This window comes from Labeo rohita, chromosome 22 (genome assembly GCF_022985175.1).
Source record: "Labeo rohita strain BAU-BD-2019 chromosome 22, IGBB_LRoh.1.0, whole genome shotgun sequence".
In the NCBI taxonomy this organism is placed as follows: Eukaryota; Metazoa; Chordata; class Actinopteri; order Cypriniformes; family Cyprinidae; genus Labeo; species Labeo rohita.
Genome location: NC_066890.1, coordinates 65,095,090 through 65,122,871, shown reverse-complemented (window position 1 = coordinate 65,122,871; position 27,782 = coordinate 65,095,090). Strand labels below are relative to the sequence as shown.

Sequence of the window (27,782 nt, the reverse complement as noted above, 5' to 3'; positions counted from 1 at the left end):
GATTTTTGGCATAAAAAAGAAAAATTTATCATTTTGACCCATACAGTGTATTTTTAGCTATTGCTGGAAATGTATCCATGCTACTAAACACTGGGTTTTGTGGTCCATGGTCACACATTTAATTTTATATTTTCCATAATTGTGGGAAGTCGGTAAACAAATCCATATGTTACGACATGAAATTTAAATCAACTTGACAAGCTAAAAAACACCTAGAATCAGTGGTGTAGTGGTGCCTGAAGAAGTGTTTATATGCATAATTTAATTTTGTTGTAATATACTGATTCAAATTAGTAATCAATAAGAATTATTATTTTACCACTCTGGCACCTCCCCTGACATGCTCTCGAGCATGAACAGGCAGCATCTGGGGCAGAGGAGTGGACAGAGCAGGCGCATCAGACGCAATCATCAAACATATTTCAGGGGAAGCCAGCACCAAGGTCCTGACCGCATTACTGTCTTTACTGGGTGTTTTTAGGGAATATTTGCATTTATTCACATGCGACTGAATTAGCTATTCATGTGGTGGACTGTCATGATTTTGGCTAATGAATGATGCACATCAGAGTGGATTTAGAAGCGGGTATATGCAAAGCCGACTGATAAAGAAGCGGGTATACGCCGTATATCTGCTAAAACGCTGTACTACATCACTGCCTAGAATCAATGGGAACATGTACTTTTGTTCAGTTTAGGTTGATTTATTTATAATCTTCCAGTTACATTGTTGCATTTCACAGCAAGGTACAAGTTTGATAAATACTTCAGAGGAATCAACACATGGAATTAAGTGACATACTTTGCATAGTCAAAATGAAAGGGGAATCTACCAAAATCACTGAATTTTTTAAACTACTTCAAAGAAGATGGTCAGGTATGGACACAGGAGTACATATGCACAAAAGAAAATACAAAAAAATATATAGTGAAGCATAAAGAGATGAATGCAAAAAAAGCTATAGTGTATGGACTTGATTTCACGCAGCATTTTTTCTTGTCACACACAAGGAACACAAACAGGATCTCACCATTTACATAACATTCACATGCATCTATGTGAAGCAGCCAAAAAAATATTTTATTACACTGACCACAATTGAATTGTGTTCCGATATTAATTGGCCCTTTTTCTAAACCTCTTGTCACATTGAGGAAAATTTCAATTTCTTTCCAGAATGAGTTTTCAAATGATGTTTCAGGTCTTTGTTATACGAGAAACTCATTTCACACTGAAGACATGAATGAAGACGTGAATGGTTTCTCTCCAGAGTGAATCCTCATGTGAATCTTTAGGTTTCCTTTAAGCCTGAAAGTCTTTCCACACTGTTTGCAGGTAAAAGGTTTCTCTCCAGTGTGAACTCCAATGTGAGCCTTGAGGTTTCCTTTATTTGAGAAACTCTTTCCACAGTGATGGCACATGAAAGGCTCTTCTCCAATGTGAATTTTAACATGTTTCTTAAGGTGATTCGTGTCTGTGAAACTCCTTTCGCACTGATGACATCTGATATTCTTCTCTCTTGAATGAATCCTCATGTGATTATTAAGAGTTAATTTATGTCTGAAACTCTTTCCACAATGATCACATGTGAAAGGTTTCTCGCCAGTGTGAATTCTCATGTGTGCATAAAGATGATTTGTCTGTTTAAAACTCTTCCCACATTGATCACATGTGAATGGATTATCTCCAGTGTGAATTCTCATGTGAGTCTGAAGAATTCCATTTAATGAGAAACTCTTCCCACACTGTTCACAGGTGAAAGGTTTCTCTCCAGTGTGACTTTTAATGTGGACATTAAGGATTTTTTTCTGTGTAAAACTCTTTCCACACTGATCACATCCAAATGGCTTCTCTCCAGTGTGAATTCTCATATGAGTCTGAAGATTTCCCTTATATGTGAAACTCTTTCCACACTGAGAGCAAGTGTAAGGTCTCTCTCCAGTATGAATTCTCATGTGGGAATTATGGTTTGTAGTTTGTGTTTTTTGAGCTTTTTTTGGTGAGGAAGTCTTTTCATTCTGTGAGCAACTAATTGATGTTTCTTCAGGTTTGAAATCATGATGTTCCTTATTCTGATCTTTCTCTTTCATTTCATTCAGTTCCTGACTCTCCTCTTTTAGTGCAATTAAGTCTGAGGTGAAACGAGACAAATACAAGTTAACACCAGCTTAAAGGAATAGTTCACCCAAAAATGAAAATCACCGTTGGCCGCCATTATCGAGAGTACTACAATGCATGCGTATGAATAATTAATGACAAAATTTAAATTTTTGGGTGAACTATCCCTGTAATGGCATAAAGCAAGAGACATCAAAACATTTAGACATGAAAAGCATCAAATCCAAACATGTGTATGCTAGAACCTATACCTTCTAAACTACTGAAAGAGGTGTAAACTGTAAGCTTAGAACCTCTTACCAATATTGTTATTTATTTGCCTTCTTTAGGACCCAATGCTCGTTCTTTAGGACCTCCACCCATCTAGATCTTGATGGAGAGATGTACCATTACTATCTTTTCCACAATCAATAATGGTTGTTACTGTCAGCGGCAATAGCCTTGTGTTTAGTGCGCCAATATATAGCACAACTGTGCTCGTGGCGACCCGAGTTCGAATCCCATCCTTTGCTAATCCCGCTCCCCTCTCTCTACCCAGCACTTTTCGGTCATCTCTTTACTATCCTGTCCATTAAAGGCACAAAAAAAGCTCAAAATATATCTTAAAAAATAATAATGGTTGTTACAGTCACTTTGTTTTGTTGTTGCATTCACAAATAGCCTTTTTTTTCATTTGTTTTGAATCATAGCCTTCTTTCACCTTGTAAATGTTGCAGGATCAACAACTAAGCTCTAGTTGGTTCAAAATTCAGCAGCTAGAGCGCTTAGTAGTCAATTGATCACTGTCTGCATCATCTTAGTCTGAGGACTGACTGTACAGAAAATAGTTACTGGCCACAGCATTTTCCAAATTCGATGTGAAACTAAAGACACTTCAGCAGCGCCAATCCTCCCCATACATAAAGTACACAAGTTACATACAGCCCTCGAACCATTGCAGCTGTGCAGTTAATACAATGCTTATTTTGGCTTCCAACAATTATGAAAACACCTATTCTGTTCCTGTCATTTAAAGCGGTCCACTGTTGTGCTTCCTACGTAACATCCAAATCAGTTAAATCATGTAACATTACTATTTGTATATGCAGAACATGGTTAAAACTAAAAAAAATTGTTTGTATTGAACTGCTAAAAGAGATGCTTCCCCAGGTGCACATGATCTGATACGGTGTGAAAAACGTACAAGTATAGGCCACTGTTTTAGATTTGCAAAAATAATGTTAAAATGTCCCTCTTGGCAAGTTTTTACTTAAATGCATTCAGTTATGTCTTAAGTGACCATAACATTTGGGAAAAGTAATCAAATGTTTCTCAATATATTAGATCTTCAGTTTTAAAGTGATAGCAGCCTAACAAATGTTCTGCTGTTTCACTGAATCTTAAAGGAGAAGTCCACTTCCAAAACAAAGATTCACATATAATTTACTTACCCCCTTGTCATCCAAGATGTTCATGTCTTTCTTTTTTCAGTCGTAAAGAAATTATTATTTTTGAGGAAAACATCTCTGCTTTTTTCTTCATATTCTTCATTCCAGCCGAGGAAGAAGGGTCTTATATAGTGAAATGATTTTCATTTACAAAATACCAGTTAAATACTTTTTAATCTCAAACGCTGGTCTTGCCTTTCTCTTCCCGAACTCTGTGTGAACATGCAAAGAAGATCAAACACCCTTAACAAAAAAGGTAAAACAGCAATATAGGATGATTTCAAAGTTGAGGGAGAACATGAGATGGGAGTTTTTCTATATACCCTAACTTTCATGAACTGGAACAAAAACAGTCCAGGCAAAGTAAGACAAGACGAGCGTTTGGCATTAAAAATGATATAAATTGTATTATTTTTATTAAAATAACAGATTTTTATTCAAAAAATCATTCGTTATGCTAGATAAAACCCTTCTTTCTCGGCTGGGATCGTTTAGAGCCCTTAGAGTCTTTTTTTTTTTTTTTTTTTTTAAATAAAAATAAAAATATAAGCACAAAAGCTCATGTAGCACAGGCTCTGGGATGCGCGTCCATGATGCTACGTACCATTGAATCACGTCGAAAGGTCACGCAGAACTACAGACCCAGTGTTTACAAAGCGAACACGCAAAGACTAAGGAAGTGCAAGTAAGTCAAACGGGGCACCAATGAAGTCCATTATATGGAGAACAATCCTGAAATGCTTTTACGACTCAAGACAGAAGGACATGAACATCTTGGATGACAAGGGGGTGAGTAAATTATTTGTAAATTGTTATTCTGGAAGTGGAGTTCTCCTTTAATCAATGTATATTTAATTTACACAGTGAAGACTATACAGTGGGTTTTTTTCCACATTTGATTACTGTATTTAATTTCTGTATGGAATTTTTTTTTTATCTTTTTCATTTTTATATATTTATACTTAGGATATCAATGGGTTGTGTTGCTCAAAATCATGAACATTTTGATTTTTTTTTTTTTTTTTTATTAATGCTGCAGTTCTTCATGTTATGTTTCTGGTCACTATTTTTTATCTTATTTACCAACGATCTTTAAATGAAGAAGAAAGATAAATAGCATGGAGTGACTCTACCAAGAAATGTTTTATTATTTTATAAGTAGGCTGGTGTTTCTAACATACGACTTTTATTATAACTTGTAATGAAAATGTACTGCTATTTACATTCAGGTATGTTAATATGATAGTATAGCACTTTTGAGGATGAATAGAAAAAATAACTTCTAGACTACAAATGTCAAGATTAAAACTTTTTTCAAGATAAGGTTTTTGTTAGATACTGTTTTCATTTGTTTACCAATCAGAAGTAAATATCGGGTTAATGTTACACAAAATGATGGTTTTGTTTCAGCTACTTTTGTATTTATTTTATATCTCTTCATATTTCTGTAGAGCTGGGCATTTTAATAAGAATCAAATGAATGAGTTCAGCTTTGATAATGAAAACTAACCTGTTTGTTCCTCAGTATCTTCATGTTTGACTCTGAATGTTTCTTCAATCTTCATGTCTTCACTCTCCTCTTTAATAAACGCCATCTTTATAATCATAATCTGGGTGTGTCTCAATCAGCTCCCTAGTTCAGTAGTCAGCACACTGGTAAGGTAAAGTAAGTTAGAGTAAGAGTTAATATACTTAAACGACCTGGTTAGCCAAAACACACTAAGAACACAACAAAATAAATAACACACAAATTACATAAGTTAATTTGAGATTTGTATGTGGTGTGTAATAATTTGTAGATTACATTTAAAAGACTCCACATCAAACCATTTAAAGTTGGTTTGTAAAAGTTGGTTTGTAAAAGTTGTCATTACACGTTTGTGTTCGTTGTTCAACATTTTCACTGTTTTGAGCAGCAGGTGTCGTCATCGTGCGCTGATTCGAGCGATTCAAAACAGTGAATCGTTTGGTTCATTTGACTCGGAGTTTTAAAAACCTCCGTTTCTCTCATCACTACTTGCCAGTGACCGAATAATAAACTTAATTCACGAGCGAAATGTTAAATGGCACATTACAATGTTACATTAAATGATAAATGATTAATTTTACAAAGCCTATAAAAACTATAAAGTTGCCTGAACGGTTTTCTATCGATTTAAACACTTGAAATGCTTAAAAACACCAACCTTTTTTCAGACTCAAGAGCGGGGAGCGTTCATATGACGTCATGCCCCCAGAACAAAATAAAAGTCATGTAAGGTGCATAGAAACCCATACACAACAAAACATATGTCAGAGGTCCTAGTAGGATTTTATTGTAGTAGATTCTCAGCTATCTTTTTTCAAGTCCAGCATGTGTCACCCCAGCTGTAGTATTTTACAGTGACTAGTCATTGTTCCTTTATTTCAGACTCTTAGGTCCATATCCACAAAAGTAACAAAATACAAAACAATACAAATATATATATATATATATATATATATATAGACATATCACAACACTATTTAAAAACATACAAACATTCATTCCAGCGCTTCCAATACCAGGAGGAGTACTTAATATGACTTAATGTAGGATGACTTAAAACCATTTTATAATTGAATTTCTTGAATTACTCTGAATCTACACATAAAATTATACACATATTTGTGTTACTCGTGTTGCAGACAGATATAAATCTGAACATCTGTCCTTTTGCTTGTAGTGGCTAAAGAGAAATTAATTTTGACCTCGAACATGCTCAGCCTAATGTCAACATGACAAAGGAATCAGAGAATACTTGCTTTTGTAGATTTTTAATTTATTGTTATTTTTATAAGATTTTATATTGTTGTTTTTGTGAGCATTCAAATTATTTGAATTAAAAACATGCTTGCTGTAATTTTATATTAAATTTAGTTAATCATTATAACACATAAAAAATATTTAAAAAACAAGTCATGTAAGAGGACAGAGGACAGACTATCCATTGCCACTGGTGTACCAACAGAGGCAAACCGCTGGTGGCGTGCCAAAAAACACCAGCAGACCAACAGCATTTTTAGATCCATTTTTCCAGCATTTTTAGATTTTTAGCTGATGGTGGTCCGACCATGTTAAGTCGCTGAATTTGTGCTGCACAAAAAACGTTGGCAGACCACCAGGTCATTGTTTGCTGGGCCTTCAAAGATGTAGCCATTTTTTTTCCAGCAGAAAAATTCAGACAACCCTGCTTTAGCTGTCTCTAGGCTCCAATAATCCTTAAAAAATATTATTGTCCAGGCTTCCACTGGGAAAATTTATGAGAAATAGAGAGATCAATATATCAGAATAATCTTTCATGATTTAAAAGATATGTAAGGAAATCGATAAAACGTGGATTAAGGGTTAACAAAGTGATTATGTCTACATATACAAAAATAAAATAATAAGAAATAATATTAATCTTATAAAAATCTAAAGATTTGATTTTTTGTTTTCAAGAGCTAAGGATTCTTTGTAGCAGAGATAAAATGGTATGATCATAGTTATCAATATAATTATGGTATTGTTAAAATCTGCTGGAAATGTATACACACACACTACAATCATTTCACCAAGTTTTGTTTCAAAAACAAACAAATAACAATGTTGTATAATGTTGGTCATATTTTATGGTTATCTTTATAGTTGTTATATTTAAGTATATTTTAACACATTTTAATTGCTTTATTTTGATTCTTGGAATTCACTGTTATACATTTTTCTATTAACAAGACGTTTAGACTAAAATGAACTTTATATGTTTCATTTTAATAGTAACAAATATATTAGTAAATTCATAATATGTTCATATTGGGGAAAAACGCTGATTTCTATTTTATTTTATTTATATTATTTATTTTAAATACTTTATATTTTAACATATATATATTTTTTTTTCCATTTTAATATATGGTTGGCATTAAAGCGTTCTGCACCTAAACATAGCTGTGACTTTTAGACAGAATCTCACACTCTTTTATTATTTTTTAATATTTCAGCACATCATTGGTCAATCTGCATTTAATTATGTATGAACTCTGAATTCCTCTGCTATATTGGGATTTTGAACTTTTATTTTGGTCTGGTGATGTGACGTCATAGGTCTGAGCCGCGCTCCCGTATCTGTTGTGATTTGGCTGAAGAAAGGTTTGTGTTTTTATACAAAATCAGGCAGTTTTGTATTTTTTTTTTTACAAGCGATGTTGAGTGGCATATTTGTATTGAATGTATCATTGTAATACTGTGGGTAACATTTATGAGTGTTAGTTTGTGTAAATAATCCGCACGTGAGTAAAAGCTGCGTCTCATTTCGCTCCCTATCTCATGCATCAGTTTATCGTGATGAGAGAAACGGAGCTTTTCGAAACTCCGAGTTAATGGAATCAATTGCATCACAAAATGATTCAGTGAATCGAAGCGTTTGAATCGCCGTTCGCTGTCCGACTCCTGCTGCTAAATACAACGAGAACACAAACACAAACGTGTAACAACTTTTATAAACAAACTGCAAATGTTTTTATGGAAGTGGAACCTGTTAAAAATCATGAATTTCTAAATAAGAAACATACATAGTTCGCATGTGTTCCTTTATCAATATGCTGCTCTAAGTTTGAGTTGTTATATTTATTTTTATTTTTATTTCAGGCTATTTAAGTCCATTCACTGACTTACGAGTGGAAGCTAATTGAGACACACCCAAAGATTTAGTTATTCTAAACTTGTAAAAAACAAAGTGCCCAAACAGAAAAACTCCAGCTGAAGCAACTGAGATCCATGTGACACAGTATTATAAATATGGTGTCTATTAAAGAGGAGAGTGAAGACATGAACATTGAAGATGCATTCAGAGTCAAACAAGAAGAAACTGAGGAACAAACAGGTTGGTTTTCGTTTTCGAAGCTGAACTCACTCATTTGATACTGAAATAAAATGTCCAGCTCTACAGAAATGATTTTTTTTTATCTTTGTAGAATGTAATATGAGTCTCCTAATTAAAGTGGTTTTACGTGACATTTACCTCACGTGATAAGACAAATAGTAATACTGCCTTCAACTGAACCTGAGAAGATTCTACTACATTAGTTATTATTGGGAAAAATACCATGCATTTCCTAAACAAATATATTTTGTGTAACATTAAACCCAATGTCTATTTCTAATTGAAAACCATTTTTATCAGTTAATTATGCAACAGTGCAGCTGTGGCTCAAATGTATAGGTATGTGGGCAGCATTGCAACAAAATATTTATCCACTTGAAATCAAAGAAAAGAAATCAGAAATGTGTTCAGCGTTATTTTTTCACATTTTATTCTAAGTTTCTAGACTATTTCAGGCTTCAATTTTAGGTTGGCTATTGATAGATTCTGCTGTATTTGGCTTAGCAGTCATTTGGGTGTCATATTGAAGGGGTTCTATGTATAGGTTTCAAGAACAATATTACCAAAGATGGAAATATCAGACATAAGATTGTGTATGTTTGGCTGAAACGTTAATCAGAAAGCCTGAGTCTCAGACAATGAAAGCTTTTAAAAAGTTGTAGTACAGGGGAAAACATATATGCCAGAATGTTAAAAATGAGTATAATACAGTGGAAGTTTGCTTAAGTACTGAGGAATTTCAGCCATTCAAAGCTTTGTGTGTAATTTGCAGATTTTTAAAATCGACTTTGCTTGAGAAGTGATAAGAAACTTTGTCAAAATGTGGGGAAATAAAAAAACTGTATTACTTGCATAAAAGTGAAATAATGTCTCTCAGGAAGCACATACAAGGAGAAAAGCAGAGGACCCAATACTGAGCCCTGTGGCACTCCATACTTGTGTCTGATAAAACATCTCTTCATACATAGGGCTGCAACGATAAATTGATTCATGGATCGATTCTGAGATTTTCCGAATGCATCGCATTCCTTTTTGGAATTGATGAGCTTAGATTTTAACAGCAGATGGCGCTCTAATTTAGTTTTTAGAAGAGTGCTGAAGAGCATTTGTGCATTCGGCTGAGTCATGTAATTTCACCTTGGCTCAGAATGTTTTTATGACGCAAGATTAATGTAATTACAGCCCACTGTGAACACTCTTGTAATTTGCTTCAACCTGTTCAAATTGTATGAATGATTATTTTAGGTTCTAGTGTGTGTAAGGATTTGGAAACAAGCAGTGCTGTTTGAAACTAAGCTCAGAATCGATTTGAAAAAGAATCGCAATGTGTTGAATTACATGTTTTCTGGAAACGGTGTGCAATGGGGTTTGAGATAAGTTTTATCTTGTTTGGTGGGTGTGCAAAAAATGTCAGCCCAATCAGCAGCAACATGTAAATAAACCGTGCAGTATTAAAGAGAAGCTCACAATGTGTCCAAGTAAAGTCGTTTACAAATGTGTCTGCTGCAGCTCAGTATACACAACAATTGAAGAAATTAGAAGACATTTTTTCGTAAGAGTTTTATAGTAACAATATAGCATATCAACATGCTGTAGTTGTTTATGTTTTAGCTTCATTGCAAGGCAAGTTTATTTCTATACCAAATTTCATACACAATGGTAATTAAATGCTTCACATAAAAATGATAAAGAAAATACAAGGTATTAAAAAAATTAAGAGCTAGAAATAGAATAATTTAAATTAGAATTGATTACTAGGAGAATCTTGCTGTTGCTGTTGTATACACATTGATGCACATACTGCTATATACAGTGGAAATTTGTAAGTAAATGTAATTAACATCAAAATAAGTTCACAAGAGCAAGTATATTGTTTGCACGGGTTTATTTACATTAAAGGCAAAAAAAACTGAAATAATAAGAGCACAAGTATAGATCTGTAACTTCTTTATGTCTGTTTAAATATCATGTAGTAATTGCAGTGTCTTCTGGTCCATATCCTTTCCTTAGGAAGGTGTACTAGACACTGATTAATGTAACAAAATACTATACATATTTATATATTTTCCTATTGTATTGTGGAGTGACACTTACATAAACTTTTCTATACTCCTCTGATTATATAATGTATATAATGGTAAATATTACAACATCATAGCGCAACAGTGATCAGCAATGATGATAAGCCTAATACTCACAATAAAAATAATAAGGTCATATAAATTATAACACAGTCTCGGAGGTAAGAAGTGGATTGTTTTTCACCTGAAATGTGACGCAAATGTTGGATCACAATAATTAGCAATAACAGGTTCCACAAATCCCTTCACTTGATTGTGATGTTCTCTTTTATTCTGGACGGTAAGGGCAGTGACTGTAACATCGAGCTTATTTTGCAGTATTAAACACATATTTATACCGATTTCATCAGACTCTGAAAATTCTTTAAAATAACACAAAGAATGGCCTTCTCAGCTGCCATAGCTGCAACTCTTGCGTCATTAGAACAGGGTGTTCAATGCACCACCGTTTCCATTAAAAAAATGTTTTGCAACATTTTGTTGGGGCTAAATACAGCCCTGGCTATAGTATGGGTGGTCCTGACTTAAGAAATCAGTGTTTCCTTATTAACTATTAACTTCCTAATAAATCCAAAATATTTTACACTTCTCTTAGGGATGTGTAAGACTCAGAATTCTTTCTTCAGAAAGAAAAAGACGTGTAACATTACTATAAATCCCCAAAAGGGAATGAATAGGAGATGGGAAGAAAATATATATTTCTATGCTTTCTCTCACAAATTGTTTGTTAGTTGTACTGTATATAAATTATGTGCATCAGGGAACCGCTTTTGAATGTGCACTAGCTTTTTACTTTCAATTTCGAGATTCGCAATCACAAGTACTTTGTGTTTACAGAGCTACATAGCTGCAGTACTTACCACACATTTTACAAGACTAGATGTTTGTCAGTGGTGCTCAGCAGTGGTGGAAAGTGTACCATTACATTCCAAAAAATGTAGAGTGAGTAGAGTAAAAAGTACTCGTACAAAAAATTACCTGAGTAAATGAGTAGCTTACTTAAAAGTACTCATGAGTATTGAGTACTGAGCTGTGAATTCTACCCCCTTATAATAAATGCTGTACACTGCTATAACAGAGTAAAAATACATTTTAAGTGATGTATCACTTAAAATGTACTCAAGTAAAAGTATACAATTTTTAAACTACTCAAAAAAAGAGTACTTAATTATTATAATGTGAATATTTGTAATTCATTAGTTGTAATTAATTCACCATCATCCTATCAGTCATCTCTCCTTACTCTGTTCATGTGGCAAGTGAACTTGTATGCACTGAAATGTAATAGCGACCAGTAGCAAGTAGCTAACTGTGTCCCTTTTAGTGGCTCTGTTGAAAGCATTGTTCGTTTTCCATGTCTTTCCAAATACACCACATGAATGAGTTCCACCTTTTTTGTTCTGACAACATCATGTCATTACTAGTTTAATATTAACTAGAAAATCAAATTTGTTTTAATTTGTGAAACATTCCTAGTGTACATGTTGTTGTTTTTGAAGGTTGTTGCTTTGTGGTTTTAACCTGCCTTTGTCTTTTTTTTTTTTTTTTTTTTTTAGAATTGATGTCACTGAAAAAGGAGAGTCAAGAATTCAATAAAACGGAAGATCATGATTTCATAACTGGAGAACAATCATTTAGTTGCTCACAGATTGACAAGACACAAAAAGGAGCTCACAAGAGAGCAAACAGAGGTTATTTCACCTGTCAGCAGTGTGGAAGGAGCTTCAATCGAAAATCAAGTCTTAAAAACCACATACGAATTCATACTGGAGAGAAGCCTTACACATGCTCTCAATGTGAAAGGAGTTTTGCACAAAAACAAACCCTTGATGTCCACATGAGAATTCATACTGGAGAGAAACCTTTCACCTGTCCACAATGTGGAAAGAGCTTCATTCGAAAATTATACCTTAAAAACCACATAAGAATTCACAGTGGAGAGAAACCTTACACATGCCCTCAATGCGGAAGAAGTTTTACATATAAACAACACCTTCATGTCCACATGAGAATTCATACTGGAGAGAAACCTTTCACCTGCCAACAATGTGGAAAACGTTTTACTGAACGCTCAAACCTAAAAGTTCACATGAGAATTCACACTGGAGAAAGCCCTTTCACCTGCCCACAGTGTGGAAAGTGTTTCACTCAAAAAGTAAACCTTAAAACACACATGAACATTCACACTGGTAAGAAGCCATTTACATTTTGTTCACACTCATGGATGTAAACAAAGACTTTATATGTAGGAAGGCTGCACTCCTATTACTTATCAATGGGAGAAAGTGTAACACCCAATATGGTGAATAAGCCCTGCCTTCTAAAAGAAAGAGCCAGTCATTGATTAGTCAAGTCACTGCATAACCGCTAACTACGTAATCGTGAGCTTAGTGAACAGTTTTGGAGAATTTAATGTGTCCCCATTCAAAAAGATGCATGTCCTAGAGGTGTTTCAAAAATGGAAGCCGAGTGAAATGACTTGTCTTAAAGGGACTATGGCGTAATGTATCTGTTTGACGTGTATGGTCACACTGGTGTGATTAGAGCGTTCATGTCTGCCTTTGAGCTTTGGCTGGTTCTGAGCCAGACCGGCTTAAGCCCTTATTATATATCAACTAAACTAAACATTTTGAGCAAATATCTTAAGTGTAAATATTTGTATAAACATAAAAAGGTCAATATCAAAAGCAACAATCAGTATTGTGTGTACCAGCAGCTTTTTTAAGTACTACAGAGCGTCTCATCCTCATGATTCGCCATTATTACTTTCTTTCTTCAATCATAAAGAAATTGTTTTTTTGAGGAAAACATTTCTGCATTTTTCTCCATATAATGGACTGCTATGGTGTCCCGAGTTTGAACTTCCAAAATGCAGTTTAAATGCGGCTTCAAACGGTCCCAAATGTGGTTGTAAAGGATCCCAGCTGAGGAAGAAGGGTCTTATCTAGCAAAACGATTGGTTATTTTTATCTCACACGCTCGTCTTGTCTTACTCTGCCTGAACTCTGTGTATTCTGGCTCAAGACAGTTAGGGTATGTCAAAAAACTCCAATCGTATTTTCTCCCTCAAGTTTTCTCCCAAATTATTTAAAAATCATCCTGCATCACTGCAGAAGTACCGACCCAGTCTATGCAAAGTCACCATGCAAAGAAAATCAAGCACCCTGAACAAAAAAGGTAAAACTGTGATGTAGGATGATTTTGAAGTGGAGAGAGAACATGAGATGGGAGTTTTTCAACATACCCTAACTGTCATGAACCGAAAAAAGCAGAGTTTAGGCAGAGTAAGACAAGACAAGCTTTTGACATTAAAAAGTATGCAAGTTGTATTATTTTTATGAGAATAACCAATTGTTTCGGTGGAAGAGGAAGACCCTTCTTCCTCGGCTGAGATCGTTTACAACCACATTTGGGATGGTTTAAAGCCACATTTAAACTGCTTTTTGGAAGTTCAAATTTGGGGCACCATAGAAGTCCACTATATGGAGAAAAATCCTGAAATGTTTTCCTCAAAAAACATAATTTCTTTACGACTGAAGAAAGAAAGACATGAACATCTTCGATAACAAGGGGGTGATGGTTTGAAACTAATGAATCTCTCCACCACTTTCCCTTCCTTGCTGACAAATCTAAAAATGATTGTCAACTGGTCAACATGCAACATATCAGGGGTTGAGTCTACAATGACTAGAAATGCTTGGAATGCTGTAGTTGAGCTTAACAGTCAGTTTTGGGGTGTTTTTTTCAGTATCAGTGAAACAGTTCACTTTTATAATTGGCTAACATCATTGCCTCCTTTAATAAAACCTTACAAGGAATTAATATGTGATACATTTTTCATCTGATGGTTGAGTGGGGAGCTTGTCCCCTTTTCTTTTTCTTCTCTCTCTCTAAATATGTTGCATTTTTCCACCGGACACATAATGATTGTATATTAAGATCAGTCTATATCTAGATTTCTTGAGCTCAGTCATTAGATTATCTAGATTTTTTTAAATTAGTTGTTTAATGGCCAGCCTAAACTCTGTAGGAAACCAGCCAATCAGGATCAGATTTGGAAACGCTGGTGTAGGATCTAGCATATATGCATTACATATTTACATGTTTTGATGTTGACTGCTTTGTGCCATTAAACTGGTGTTAACTTTTATTTGTTTTTCCACCTTAGACCTGATGGCACTAAAAGAGGAGACGGAAGTACTGAATGAAGGTGAGGAGAAAGATCAGTATGGGAATCTTCATAATTTCCTTACCGGAGAAAAATCTTTTTGCTCCTTACAGTCTGAAAAGACTTCTACACAAAAAAGTGCTCAAAAGACAGGAACTGGGAATTATTTCATTTGCTTTGAGTGTGGAAAGAGTTTCAGTCAAAAAGGAAGCCTTAAAAGGCACATAAGAATTCACACTGGAGAGAAGCCTTTTACGTGCTATCCGTGTGGAAGAAGTTTCAATCAGCAAGGAAGCCTTAACAGGCACATGACAATTCACGATAAAGAGAAGCTTAACGGATCTGCTCAGTGTGGAATTCTCACTATAGAGAGCCTTTTTACCTGCCAACAGTGTGGAAAGAATTTCACTCATAAAGGAAGCCTTAACAGGCACATGGCAATTCACACAGGAGAGAAGCCATACACATGTAATCAGTGTGGAAAGAGTTTCAGCTATCCTGGAAACCTTAAAATCCACATGAATATTCACACTGGAGAGAAGTCTTTCACCTGCAAACACTGTGGAAAAAGTTTCAACAAAAAATCAAACCTTAATTATCATGTTAGAGTTCACACTAGAACAAAGCCCTTCATCTGCCATGTGTGTAGGAAATTTTTCAAGCGAAAACGAAACCTTAAAGTTCACATGCAAATTCACACTGAAGAGAAATCTTATACGTGCCTTCAGTGTGGAAAGAGTTTTGGTCAAAAACGATACCTTGAAGCCCACATGAGAAGAATTCACACTGAAGAGATGTTTGAACTGAAAAGGTAACCTTAAGTACCACGTGAAGATTCACTGAAGAGGGACCTGTTTAAAAATCAGTGTGGAATGAGTTTTACAGTCAAGAAAAACCTAGGAATCATGCGGGAACATCATGTACATCTGCTGTGGAAAGACTTCCAGAAACAAAGCAAATCTTGAGTTTCACATAAGCTGCTTTACAGCTGAATCACATTTTGCAACATTGACATTATTACCTAACTGAATTTACTTAACACTGAACTGATTCTAATTGAATAACTACACTGCTGTCTTTTGTAGAATTGTTTACAGTATTTTAAACTCTTAATAGCTTCACAGTTTTTGATCTGAACTGACTTGAACTGAATAATGACACTTTTATCTTTCAGAACTTCTTTACAGCGGAATCTGAATTTTTCTGTTTATTGTTTTGAAATGCTTTGACGAAGTTTGTGTTATAAAGAGCATTATTAAAATAAAGTTGACTTGGCTGACTTGACATAAGAATTCATGAGAAAGGGAATTATTTCACCAGCCCTCAAGACTCTTTTTCATTCTTTTCTTGGGTTTAAAAAGAAGAATAGCCCTGCAGAGTTTAGCTTTGACCATCATTAAACACACCAGATCCAGCTAATTAAGCAGAGATGGAGCCAGAGTTTTGCATCCCTGATGTAGTATATCAGGAGGAAAGACCATAACTGGATGGAAGTAAATAGAGCTACATACAGCAAAATACAGCTACATTTAAAGTTCCATCATTACAAGCCTATATAAGCAGCTCTCATTGCACCGTCCCAGCTTCCGTTCTTCCGGCATCCCTCCACCTCTCCTTCTCCTCCTCTGGTTCTGTTATTCTCCCTCTAGATAATATCGCAATGGGGGGGTCGAACTCTGCGCTCAAGGTTCCTTAATGGAGCCTCTGGTTCGAGCCTCCATTAAGGACAGCAAGCCAAGTTTGTTTACCATTGCTCATCAGGACTGGATGGGCAGGCGAACTCGTGAAACACCATAGTAGCTGCTCATAGTATCACATTTTTGAATATTTGTGACCCTCTCTGTGAAAACAGAGCTAAAGTTATTTTTTGTGATTCACTTTTCTACATAAAATCTTTGTAAAGTACATTCTGTGAAAATATAATCTTGATATTTAATATTGACTGTACAGGCCATGTCAAAGATTTGTTTAATTTTGAACTTGGAAAATCTTGTTTTTGAGAAATTTGAATGTAAAAAAAAAAAAAAAAAAGCTTATAACTGCAGTACATTCAACCATAATTATTCTGACTATGTGCCACTGTTAAATTCTCCCATTTTCAGTCGTATTTGACACATTTATTTAGAAAATCGTACAAGTTTTGTAAAACAGGAATGAGTTTGAGTGTAGCAACAGTTACCAAGTCAATTCACTGAAATGATTTGTATAACTTATTGGTAAAATGAATTATCTGTAAAAATGTCATTCATATATAAATATATAAAACTGAAGTATAATCTAATTCACGTAATTGGGTTTAGATTAGATAGTAGCCTAAATCCGACATTACAGTAAAAATTAAAGAAAAAACAGACACTGAATAATCAAATGTAAAAAGAATCACTGCATAGTTTTCACTGTATGTATTCGTTACAAATAAGCCGATTATTGTTAGAGCTGCAAAAATAGTTGAAATAAATGTGATTCCCTCTTTTATTGTTTGATTAAAGGGGTCATCCGATGCCCATTTTCCACAAGTTGATATGATTCTTTAGGGTCTTAATGAAAAGTCTAAGCTAACCTACAACCTTATTTTCCAGAGTCAATCAATGGACATGGCTCTGTTTTAAAATTACTTAAATTTACTTTGGATATTTTTGGAGAGGCAGAATAGTTTGTAATGTATATGTTGATCCAAATAATCAAATTTGTAGCCACAATGCAAACTTAAGAAAGCTTTTCAAACTTTTGCTGTATAAGCAATTAATGTTCTTCCTCAATACTATTTCTGTATAGTATTTATATCTGACCTTCTTTATTGAAGCAAAATACCCTATAATTTTATATCATTATGGAAACTTAAGATAGAGACAGAAATTACCTGCCACATAGCTAGAAAGACCTACTGTCAGCTATTTAAAACTATAGCATCTATGATTGTAATATCTGTATTAGGATTTTAAAACCCTCAAGATTCTTTTAAAAAAGTCCCTATCAAATTATCGATGATCGTGATAACCATTATCATGATTATCAAATCATGAAATCAAATCAATACTTGGCCCTGGTTTGAGTGAATAAAAAAAATCCTCCAAAAACAAATGGCTTCTTCAAAGCCTAACCCATTAGCTTCCAAGTGTTTTTAGCCCCACAGACATTCTGTCTTCACCAGGGTGACTCCTTGCGAGCTGCTCCGAGATCAGAACAGCACATTTACTGGTCTTTCATGTTGAAATGAACACTTCCCTGGAACTGATGTAACTGCTGTCACTTGTGAATGGGGATCTTAAGTGTTTTTATTAGTCAACAACATGTAATAATTTATCTCTGCTCATGTGGCTCAACCCACTTAGTTAACAGTATAAAGACAGTTGTGTGTTGTGCTTTAGCCTGCTCAAAAGAGATGCTATTTTGCAAAAGTGCAAAGCAGAACAGCAAAATTATGCAGTCCTTTCTCTTTTGTCTGTTTTCTGGTTAGATTCAAAAAGGCTTTTACCATGTGTGCATTACGTCCTTCCTCTGAAGTCTGAAATGACAGATTTTGCGAGCCCTTTCCAGTTACGTATCAACATTTTCTTAGCTGAACGATGCAAGAACACTTTGGATCAGTGCCTGACAAAAATTTAAAGTCTCGATGTGATGAACTTGGACAGAGGTGCACAAATTTCAGCAGCCATCTTGAAATATTTAGCACACTGTGTTCATTTGTCAGCAGCTCTGTAACTGAAAGTGGAGGTTTGTTTGAACCGTCTCCTTGGAGAACTAGTAGAACCGTCTCCTTAGAGCATAGTATAGCACTGATTTACCTTGATTGGGTTTTATGCTCACTATTCCTCCAGTTGCATCCAGATAAAGGGATGTTTTGTGGTTTTCCTGGAAGTGTGACAAAGATTTCCATTCTCTGTCCTGTGTACATTTGCACTGCAAAAGTATCAACTTGCAAATACTGCAACAGCAAAGAGCTTGTGTGCATTTTAAACAAGTTGCAATACTGAAGTAGACCACATGGAGATGCCAAAAAAAGACAATAAACCAACTGCCTTGATCTGACTGCATATACCTACTACAGTATGGATCGATTCAGAATGACAAAACAGTAATATACGCATGATGTCGGCAACAATAGCCTTTTGGTTAGTGCGTTGACAAACAGCACACAGCAACCCAAGTTCGATTCCCGTCTCGAGGTCCTTTGCTGATTCCCACCCCCTCTCTCCACCCAGTAGTTTCCTGTCATTCCTCAACTGTCCTGCCCAATAAAGGCATAAAAAGCCTGTAGATATAACTTACATAAAAAACATACATAGCAAATCAAAACATCCCGAATGCATGTGGAAACAACATGAAGAAATGTCTGTGCAGAAATACAATGTGCAATCAGTGTGTTGAGTGCTCATGCATCCTTAAGACTCCTGTACATCACCAATTGTCTTTTCCTAGATGCTTAGTGTGATGAACTCCATGTAACTGTGTGGCATTTCATGTTCTTCAGGAGGATCTTCATTTTTTTTTTTTTTAAATTTGGTTAAACAAATCAAAAACATACTTGTGCCCACTGGGGGCCATGATGTCTCACTTGCAACCCTGCATCTTACCTGGCCTGATCCTGGGGTTTGTGTAGGATGATCACATCTCAACTTCTGAAAAGTTTTTTTGGACCAGGTAATTTATACCCAGAGGAACGCACGTCCTGATTTTGGTGAGTTAGATGTGTTCCTGGGTCAACATATTTTGTTGACCCTGGAACAACATTTTAATCCAAAAATTTAATCTTGGCCACATCCCTACACCTAAACCTAACCTTACCCATGAGTAATCCCTAAAATCAGAGGAAGTGATAGATAAATGACACTGATGTACAAGCACCAAACACTGATTGTAAGCCTAAACTTCACAAAACCTATAAACTATTTTTCAAATCTGATTGGTTAATCACCATGTTGTTCCAGGGTCAACAAAGATGTTGATCCAGGAACATGTCGTACTTGGTAAAATCAGGTTCTGCCAGAGGCACACTGGTGTACCTGATGTTGTTGTTAACAGCAAAGCTCTTCCTGGGCTGAAGGTTGAGTGTTTTGTGTCAGATTTTGCTGAGATATTTCTTAGGTGAGAAAACTGGACACAGAGGTTTACTGGGCTCTTCTAATATAAGGCCCCTCCAATTTCCCTGTTAACTTCCAGTGAGTTGTCATGTTTTATTTTTTATTTTTTCCTCTCTTTGAATGTTCTATCCCTACAGGACCATCAGATATGTTTAAGAACTCTTAAATGTTGTTGGTAGATGTGAACTTAGAGTCTTGAATTAAATTCCAAGCACGGGTAGGAGGAGGTTTGTGGCAATTCGAAGACTCGGGTAACTGCTGATGCATATAGTTCTCCATAATGCATCTCATAATCTTGTACTTTACCTATATCTGATCACATGCACATTGTCATTCTTTTGCTTGAGTTGTACAAATCATTTTTGCTTTGTTGGAACAGCAGCTACGCTAATTTTTTAAAATCTATTTGTTTCTCTGTTTCTCTTTTCTGTTTCTGACATCCTGTGGTAACTAGGAACTCCACAAGCTTCTGTCTGGATCCAACCCTTACAGAGATCTAAGATGACCTGAAGATCACCTAAGAGACAATGCAAACCTCAGAAGATTTGTTTGACCTCAGAAGATGCCAACCCTGAAACAACATACAGAACTACTAAGTTTGACTGCAACATATAATCATTTCTGTAATGACGTTTACCGTCTGTTTGATTAGATGTCATTCATTAACTGATTTTTACTTTACATCTCTGCCATATGTACATCAACCGGACATAGTCACCACTGATAGGCTATTACTAAATATATTGTAGAAACTTCAATTTTCTGTAAAGCTGCTTTGCAACAATTTGTATTGTGAAACACGCTATACAAATAAACTTGAATTAAATTTTTGTAAATCAATTTGCAGCAACTAAAATCTGAAAGCTTTATAGATAACTTGCTTATATTATAATCACATTCTATGACAGGCTATTATACTACATACAGTTTTAATAAAGATAATCTGGGAAAATGTAAATCACATCAACATTTTAGAAGAAATGATTTAAACCATTTTAATGATAGTCAAAATCAACTGTTTTAAACCCAGTATAATCCTTTACAGTCATGGACCTTTAATGAAATCCACTTTAACCAAATAAAGCTGAAATTTGACTTATTGTCTTTACGTTGTGGGGAGAAACCAAGTTGGGATAAGAGGAATACATTGTCAAAAGGATTCAGTTTAAGTTGATAAATTAACAATTAATTTTCATCTAAAAAATTCTTTGAGTTTGAATTATTCATAGGTTCTTTCCAGTCTTGTAATTTGAAGACCAAGATACTTGAGTTTATTCTTGTTTGAGAATATCACAAATGTTCTGTAGTTCTATATACAGATAAAGGTCGATAGATAGATAGATAGATGGATAGATTAGACCTTTAATAATTTATATCAGTAGCTTTGGACTTCTGATAGCTCCACAGTTCATTCATTCATTTCGTACTAGGTACTGTACAGTTGTATCGTATTATATTTGTTTTCTAATGTAAAATATTGATTTTAACGAACAAGACTTTTATTTTGGTCTGGCGATGTGACGTCATAAGGCCGCGCCGCACTCCCGTATCTGTGATTCGACTGAAGAAAGGTATGTGCTTTTAACCGTTTAAAGTGTATAAATACAATACAACTCGTTTAGAGAATTGCATTTAAAACTGTGAAATCAGCTGTTAGCCAGTAACACTTTAATGCTTTATCTAGTGACACTGCAGTCCCTATATAGTGAATCATTTTATTTTAAACGAATTCGGTCACTAGCAAATAGTGTTGATGGAAACTGATCTTTTCGAAACTCGGAATCAACTGAATCAATTGCTTCACAAAATGATTCACTGTTTTGAATCGCTCGAATCGACGCACGCTGACGACACCTGCTGCTTAAAACAGTGTAAATGCAACGAGAACAACAAACACAAACGTGTAGTAACAACTTTTACAAACAATAGCAAATGTTTTCTTGAAAGTGGATTAAATATAAATATTAAATTAAATATATTAAATATAATCTACAAATCAGTAAATACTACATAGCAATCTTAATACAAATATGAACCTTGTGTGTAATTTGTGTCCTTTTTAAGTGATGACTGCTGAACTAGGAAGCTGATTGAGGCGCACCCACAGATTTAGTTCACATTTTATTTTTCTTTCTGGTCATTATTCTCATCTTAAACAGGACAAAGTGTGCAAACAGAAAAAAATCCTGGTGAAGCAACTGAAATCCACGTGACACACTATTAAGGATGGTGTTTATTAAAGAGGAGAGTGATGACATTAAGATTGAAGAAACATTCAAAGTCAAACAAGAAGATATTGAGGAACAAACAGGTTGGTTTTCACTCTCAACGCTGAACTCACTCATTTGATCCTTATTATGAAGTCCAGCTCTACAGAAAAAGCTATGTTGTTTAACATTAAACCCAGCGTCTACTTCTGATTAGAAAATGAAAACAATATCTGACAAAAACTTAATTTTGCTTCAAGCAAACAATGACACTTAAGTTTTTAACTTGACATTTTTGTTTGTAAGTGATGTTTTTCTGCTATTATCAAAAGTACCATACTGATATATTAAAATACCTAAATGTAAATAGCAGTCAATATTCATTACAACAAGCAAAAATAGTCATATTATAGAAATATGCCTACTTATAAAATAAAACATTTATCCTTGTAGAGTCACTGCATGCTGTTTATCTTTGTTCTTAATTTAAAGATATTTGGTGAGTGAATAAAACAGTTAGTGACCAGTAACTTCATAATCAACTGCAACATCATAAAATCAAACTGTTTATGTTTTTGAGCAATACAAACACCTAATTAGTGCACTAAAGAAAACATCTGTTGTGACTTTCACATCTTTTGTCATCTCCAGTAGTAGTAAATCATCAGAAGTTGATCTAGGATGAGTGTTTTTTTCTCCTGAGCTCATGTAGCAGCACATGTGTAAGAAATGTGAGGAATAAACTCTTAATGGATCTCTAGAAACAGGTGGATTTTTACAGAGAGACTGAGATGAGCTCATATGATGCTGTTTGTCACTTATAACTCAGGGGTGTCAAACTCACTTTAGGTTGGAGGTCAGATGTCCCATATTTCCTTTTACGCTGTCAGTTACATTAATACTATTACATACAATCACTTGTGTTCATTTCGTCAGGTATTATTAAAATTAGTATTAGGTGGAAGAAGGCTATGATTATTTAAAAAAAATAAATAAATCAAGCTCTTCAGGAAAAGTTTTGGTCTATGAAAGATCTATTACTAATAGTACTAGAATACAGATGAAACTTTAATAAGCATACTTTCTGTGCTATGAAGAGAGTTAAAGGGCACCTATGATGCTTCTTTTCACAATATGTAATATGTCTCAAGTGTCCCCAAAATGTGTCTGTGAAGTTCTAGCTCAAAATACCTACTGAGCATTTATTATATCATTTTGTTGGTGAAAGCAGAAACACGCTGTTCTGGTATCTTTAATTGCAAATGAGCTGCTGCTCCCTGCCCCCTTTTCCAGAACAGGGCTGTGCCTTTACAGCTCATACCTCGGATACTTTGCCAGAAAACATCAGTTTGGTTTTGATTATCATGTCAACCGTGCTGAAAACGTATTGCTGTGTTTTAAAGCCATATCAGTTTAATCTTCTGATATATGGTTTTCTGAGTGCACACATCTAAAGCACACTCACAGAAAGCAGCTGTCTCACGACATGTGAGTACTAAATGTCTTAAAGGGGTCATCAGATGCTGAGTTCACTTTTTCATGTTGTTTGAACATTAATGTGTGTTGACAGTGTATGTACAAATCTACCCTATAATGATAGAAATTCATGCCGTAGTTTTTAATTACTCTGTAAAAATAATATTCCCTTTTTCAAATCAAACCATTCTCAGATGCCTGTCATTGTGCCGTCACACCCACAGAGGCCGCTCCCATGATAGTTGATTGACATGAGCTCTTACCTCAGATCAGTTGTAACAGTCCAACCTCCAAGTTTTGATGCCGGAGCAGGGATGTAAGTTAGACAGGAATTGAGCGATTGAGGCGTTGTGTTGCTGAACATAATAATGAACGTAGTGGTCATCATTTAATCCCGACATCTGAGCTGCTGAAGATGCAGTGGATTACGTTTGTTTGTGAAGGGAATGCGCCTCCCGATCTACATATATCCGTCTATGTTCGCGCAAATCATTCGTGATCCAGCTTCACTTACAGCAGATGTGAGTGTAAGGGTTTTTTTATGAATCTTTGCGATCGCCTTTCCTAATAATGTGCTAGCTAGCAAGTTTAGCGGCTAAACACAGCTAAAGTAAACAGGCTCGTCACTCCACAGAGAAAAGAGAGGGGCGGGGCGAGCAGAGCTAATTTGCATTTAAAGCAGCCTCGACCAGAATGGCATGATTTTTGCAGAGCTCATTTTGACAAGCTAAACAGGGTGTTGTTTTACACTACCATTGAGAATTTTTAACCAAAGTATATTATAGACTTTTCATTAAGACCCTAAAGAATCATATCAATTTGGGGAAAATGGGCATCCGATGACCCCTTTAATGCACTTAAACAGTCACATACACCAAAAAATTGCTGCTTCAGACATCGTGCCAGTAGTGACTTTGCAAACATAGTCTTAAATGAGTTAAAAAAAACTTAAATGATGGTAAAGTGTTGGGAGAAAACTGGATGTGTGGAAGATCTGTATCATGTGATTAGGTTTTAAAGACACAGCACTTCTTAAAAATTGAAACCTGCTGCAGTCTGTGACATTGATGTAAATCAAAGAACGAAAGAAAAAGAAATCACTGCTCTGATTGACTTTTGTTGAATAAAGATTAATTTATATTCAATTAATAGTTTATGGATTTACAATTTATAGTTTACGTGAAGACTGAAAGTTCATTGTTTTTCAAAGCCTGTTAAATGTTACAAATAGTGTTTTTTGATTTTGTAATAATGGCTATAATTAATGGTTAAAATTGGGAGGAAATGCAATTAATAGAGACCGATCATTAGCAGCATTTATATAAATGAGACTGGTCTTCATTAACAGTAGGCTACTTGGTAAAAGATGCCATTACACCACATATATTAAACCACAATTTTTGTCATTTTACATTATTTTGGAGATTCAGTGTAAAATTGTTTATTTTTACATAGTTTTTACTATTTTTTTTATTAACTAATTGACAGCAGTAGTCTAAATATTTTGATATCTGTTGCTTTGTGCCATTAAACTGGTGTTAACTTGTATTTTCTTTTTATTTCACCTCAGACCTGGTGGTGCTGAAAGAGGAGAGTCAAGAACTGAATGAAACGGAAGAGAAAGATCGAAATGAGAAACAGCATGATTTCAAAACTGATGAATCAATCAGTTGCTCACAGACTGAAAAGACTTCCTCACCAAAAAAAGCTCAAAAAACACAAACTACAAACCTTAATTCCCACATGAGAATTGATACAGGAGAGGGACCTTTCACCTGCCAACAGTGTGGAAAAATATTCAGTCGAAAAGAAAGCCTTAAATTCCACATGAAAATTCACATTGAAAAGAAACCGTTCATATGTTCTCAGTGTGGAAAGTGTTTTACACGGAAACATCACCTTAATGCCCACATGATGATTCACACTGGAAAGAGTCCTTTCACCTGTCCTCAGTGCGAAAAGAGTTTCACAAATAAATCAAACCTAAAGACTCACATTAGAATTCACACTGGAGAGAATCCATTCACATGTGATCAGTGTGGAAAGAGTTTCAGATATAATGTAAACCTTACTAATCACATGAAGTTTCACTCAAGAGAGAACAGTTTTAAGTGTCGTCAGTGCGACAGGTGTTTCACAGAGAGAGAACATCTTAAGAATCATGTTCAAATTCACATTGGAGAAAAGCCTTTCATGTGCCACCACTGTGGAAAGAGTTGCTCAAAAGAAGAAAGACTCAAGGTGCACTTGAGAGTTCACACTGGAGAGAAACCTTTCACCTGTGAAGAGTGTGGAAAGAGTTTCAGTGTTAAAGTAAACCTTAAGATTCACAAGGTAGTTCACACTGGAGAGAAACCTTACAAGTGTCCGCAGTGTGTGAAGAGTTTCACATGTCATGGCAGCATGAAACGTCATTTAAAAACTCATTCTGGTGACAACGTTTAGAAAAAGGAGCAATTTCTACAGTCATCTGCACATTTATTTTGGAAGACATTTAGTTGTGGTGATTGTAATAACATTTACCATCACACTTACAGATACATCTGAAATGTCATGCAAATGTTGTTGAAGAGCATGAGAAGAAAAAAATGCTGTGTGAAAACAAGAATACGTTCACTCTGTAATATCTGAATATGTTTACTGATTGTGGAAATGTATTGTCAGGAAAAGCATGGAAATATTATTCTAGTTATGCACAGGTCTTTTTTTATTAGCAAAGTTTATACTTTATTGTGCTTCCAGTAGTCTGCATGTACATATACATACTGTTTCCTTTCGAATTCATTTGCTGCAATAAACAATCCTAAGCGGTTTGTATTCCTTCCTTTTCTTGTTAATTATACATTAGAAAAATTGTAGGCCTGCTGGAGCTGATCCCATATCTCGGGTCGAAAGCAGGGAAACACCATGGATAAATGGCTAGTACATCACAGGGATAAATGTATTAAAAGGGTCATCGGATGCAAACTTCAATTTTTCATGTTGTTTGATTATTAATGTGTGTTGGCAGTGTATGTACAAGTCTACTCTATAATGATACAAATCCATGCAGTGGTTTTTAATTGTCTTTTTAAAAATCTGTAAAAATAATATCCCCTTTTTCAAATCGAGCCGTTCTCAGATGCCTGTCAGTGTGCCGTCACACCCACAGAGGCTGCTCCCACGATAGTTGATTGACATGAGCGTCTTACCTCAGACCAGCCGAAGCAGGGATGTAAGTTAGACAAGAATATCTCGGATTGAGTGATTGAGGTGTTTTGTTACTGGATGTAATAATGAACATAGTGGTCGTCATTTACTCCCGACATCTGAGCCGCTGAAGATGCAGTGGATTACATTTGTTTGTGAAGGGAATGCGCCTCCCGATGTACATATATCCGTCTATGTTTGTGCGAATCATTCATGATCCAGCTTCACTTACAGCAGAAGTGTGTATAAGCGTTTATTTATGAATCTTTGCGATCGCCTTTCCTTATAACGTGGTAGTTAGGAAGTTCAGCGGCTAAACGCGGCTAAATGTGGCTAAAGTAAACAAGATTGTCATTCCACAGAGAGAAGAGAGGGGCGGGTTGAGCAGAGCTCATTTGCATTTAAAGGAACAACCCCTTAGAATGAGATGATTTTTGCAGAGCTCATTTTGACAAGGTAAAAAGGGTGTTGTTTTACAAAACCATTGAGAATTTTTAATCAAAGTATATTGGAGACTTTTCATTAAGACCCTAAAGAATCATATCAACTTGTGGAAAATGGGCATCCGATGACCCCTTTAAAAAAATTTATTTTGTCAGTATTTACTCTCAAACTCAATCAACAGAGTTCAGAATGTATCCAAGATTATTAATCCCTTTGATGGGCAGGCCATAGAAAAGAGAGTTTCAGTAGTCTAGTCGGGTAGGTGATAAAGTGTGTACAAGAATTTCTACACCTTTGATATTTAAAGTAGGATGAGAGCAAGCAATATCACAAAGGTATAAGATGGCTGATTTGACAAGTGAATTAATATGAGGAATAAAATGTGAGAGAAGGATTGAAAAATATACCATGAATTCTGATAGCATTGGAAGCCCTAAAACACCAGCAGTATTAACCAGTTGAACAGAGAAGCTACCAACCAGCAGCTTTTGGTCAATGTTACAGAAGTTATAGGACATTTGAGCATTGATATCCTCAACACATGTAGATATGGATTGGGCGGGGATGGGAGCAGTGGGGTTAGTGTGGGTGTCCACATGTATTTATTTACCCTTGTCTTTCTGTGTTGGCAGTGTGGCAGTTGACACTTCCATGAGAATGCTGATTGCCTTATTAGATTATGGTTCTCAGCTGTGTCTCTCCTCCAT

At 35.2% G+C, this 27,782-nt stretch overlaps 3 protein-coding genes across 7 annotated transcripts; 2 read left to right on the top strand and 1 right to left on the bottom strand.

Annotated features, from left to right (window-relative positions):
* Positions 1-717: 717 nt before the first annotated feature.
* Positions 718-5,813, bottom strand: LOC127153492 (gastrula zinc finger protein XlCGF8.2DB). 4 transcript variants are annotated; one of them, XM_051094564.1, is made up of 4 exons: positions 5,351-5,719; positions 5,057-5,199; positions 2,420-2,488; positions 718-2,132 (listed from the first exon to the last, which is right to left on the bottom strand). In XM_051094564.1, the coding sequence occupies exon 4, from the start codon at positions 2,089-2,091 to the stop codon at positions 1,228-1,230; it is 864 nt and encodes a 287-aa protein (XP_050950521.1). In that variant the 5' UTR covers positions 2,092-2,132; positions 2,420-2,488; positions 5,057-5,199; positions 5,351-5,719; the 3' UTR covers positions 718-1,227. The 4 variants fall into 4 exon arrangements, with proteins under 4 accessions (XP_050950521.1, XP_050950519.1, XP_050950518.1 ...); XM_051094562.1 differs by lacking the exons at positions 2,420-2,488; positions 5,351-5,719 and adding an exon at positions 5,733-5,813; XM_051094561.1 differs by lacking the exon at positions 2,420-2,488 and having other exon boundaries at positions 5,351-5,712.
* Positions 5,814-7,634: 1,821 nt separating this feature from the next.
* LOC127153487 (gastrula zinc finger protein XlCGF57.1) lies at positions 7,635-16,003 on the top strand. 2 transcript variants are annotated; one of them, XM_051094543.1, is made up of 4 exons: positions 7,635-7,696; positions 8,195-8,429; positions 12,067-12,699; positions 14,679-16,000. In XM_051094543.1, the coding sequence occupies exons 2-4, from the start codon at positions 8,345-8,347 to the stop codon at positions 15,491-15,493; spliced, it is 1,533 nt and encodes a 510-aa protein (XP_050950500.1). In that variant the 5' UTR covers positions 7,635-7,696; positions 8,195-8,344; the 3' UTR covers positions 15,494-16,000. The 2 variants fall into 2 exon arrangements, with proteins under 2 accessions (XP_050950500.1, XP_050950501.1); XM_051094544.1 differs by lacking the exon at positions 8,195-8,429 and having other exon boundaries at positions 7,657-7,696; positions 14,679-16,003.
* A 5,278-nt stretch (positions 16,004-21,281) lies between these two features.
* On the top strand, positions 21,282-26,249 carry LOC127153494 (gastrula zinc finger protein XlCGF8.2DB). Its single transcript, XM_051094566.1, has 3 exons — positions 21,282-21,330; positions 21,919-22,070; positions 25,013-26,249. The coding sequence occupies exons 2-3, from the start codon at positions 21,986-21,988 to the stop codon at positions 25,885-25,887; spliced, it is 960 nt and encodes a 319-aa protein (XP_050950523.1). The 5' UTR covers positions 21,282-21,330; positions 21,919-21,985; the 3' UTR covers positions 25,888-26,249.
* Positions 26,250-27,782: the final 1,533 nt, after the last annotated feature.

Excerpts from the sequence above, each read along its gene's own strand:
- LOC127153492 (XM_051094562.1), bottom strand. The coding sequence starts at position 5,153 with ATGATTATAAAGATGGCGTTTATTAAAGAGGAGAGTGAAGACATGAAG. Across the intron at positions 2,133-5,056 it reads AGATACTGAGGAACAAACAG|ACTTAATTGCACTAAAAGAG; the intron begins GTTAGTTTTCAT and ends GTTTCACCTCAG.
- LOC127153487 (XM_051094543.1), top strand. The coding sequence starts at position 8,345 with ATGGTGTCTATTAAAGAGGAGAGTGAAGACATGAACATTGAAGATGCA. Across the intron at positions 8,430-12,066 it reads AGAAACTGAGGAACAAACAG|AATTGATGTCACTGAAAAAG; the intron begins GTTGGTTTTCGT and ends TTTTTTTTTTAG. Across the intron at positions 12,700-14,678 it reads ACACATGAACATTCACACTG|ACCTGATGGCACTAAAAGAG; the intron begins GTAAGAAGCCAT and ends TTTCCACCTTAG.
- LOC127153494 (XM_051094566.1), top strand. The coding sequence starts at position 21,986 with ATGGTGTTTATTAAAGAGGAGAGTGATGACATTAAGATTGAAGAAACA. Across the intron at positions 22,071-25,012 it reads AGATATTGAGGAACAAACAG|ACCTGGTGGTGCTGAAAGAG; the intron begins GTTGGTTTTCAC and ends ATTTCACCTCAG.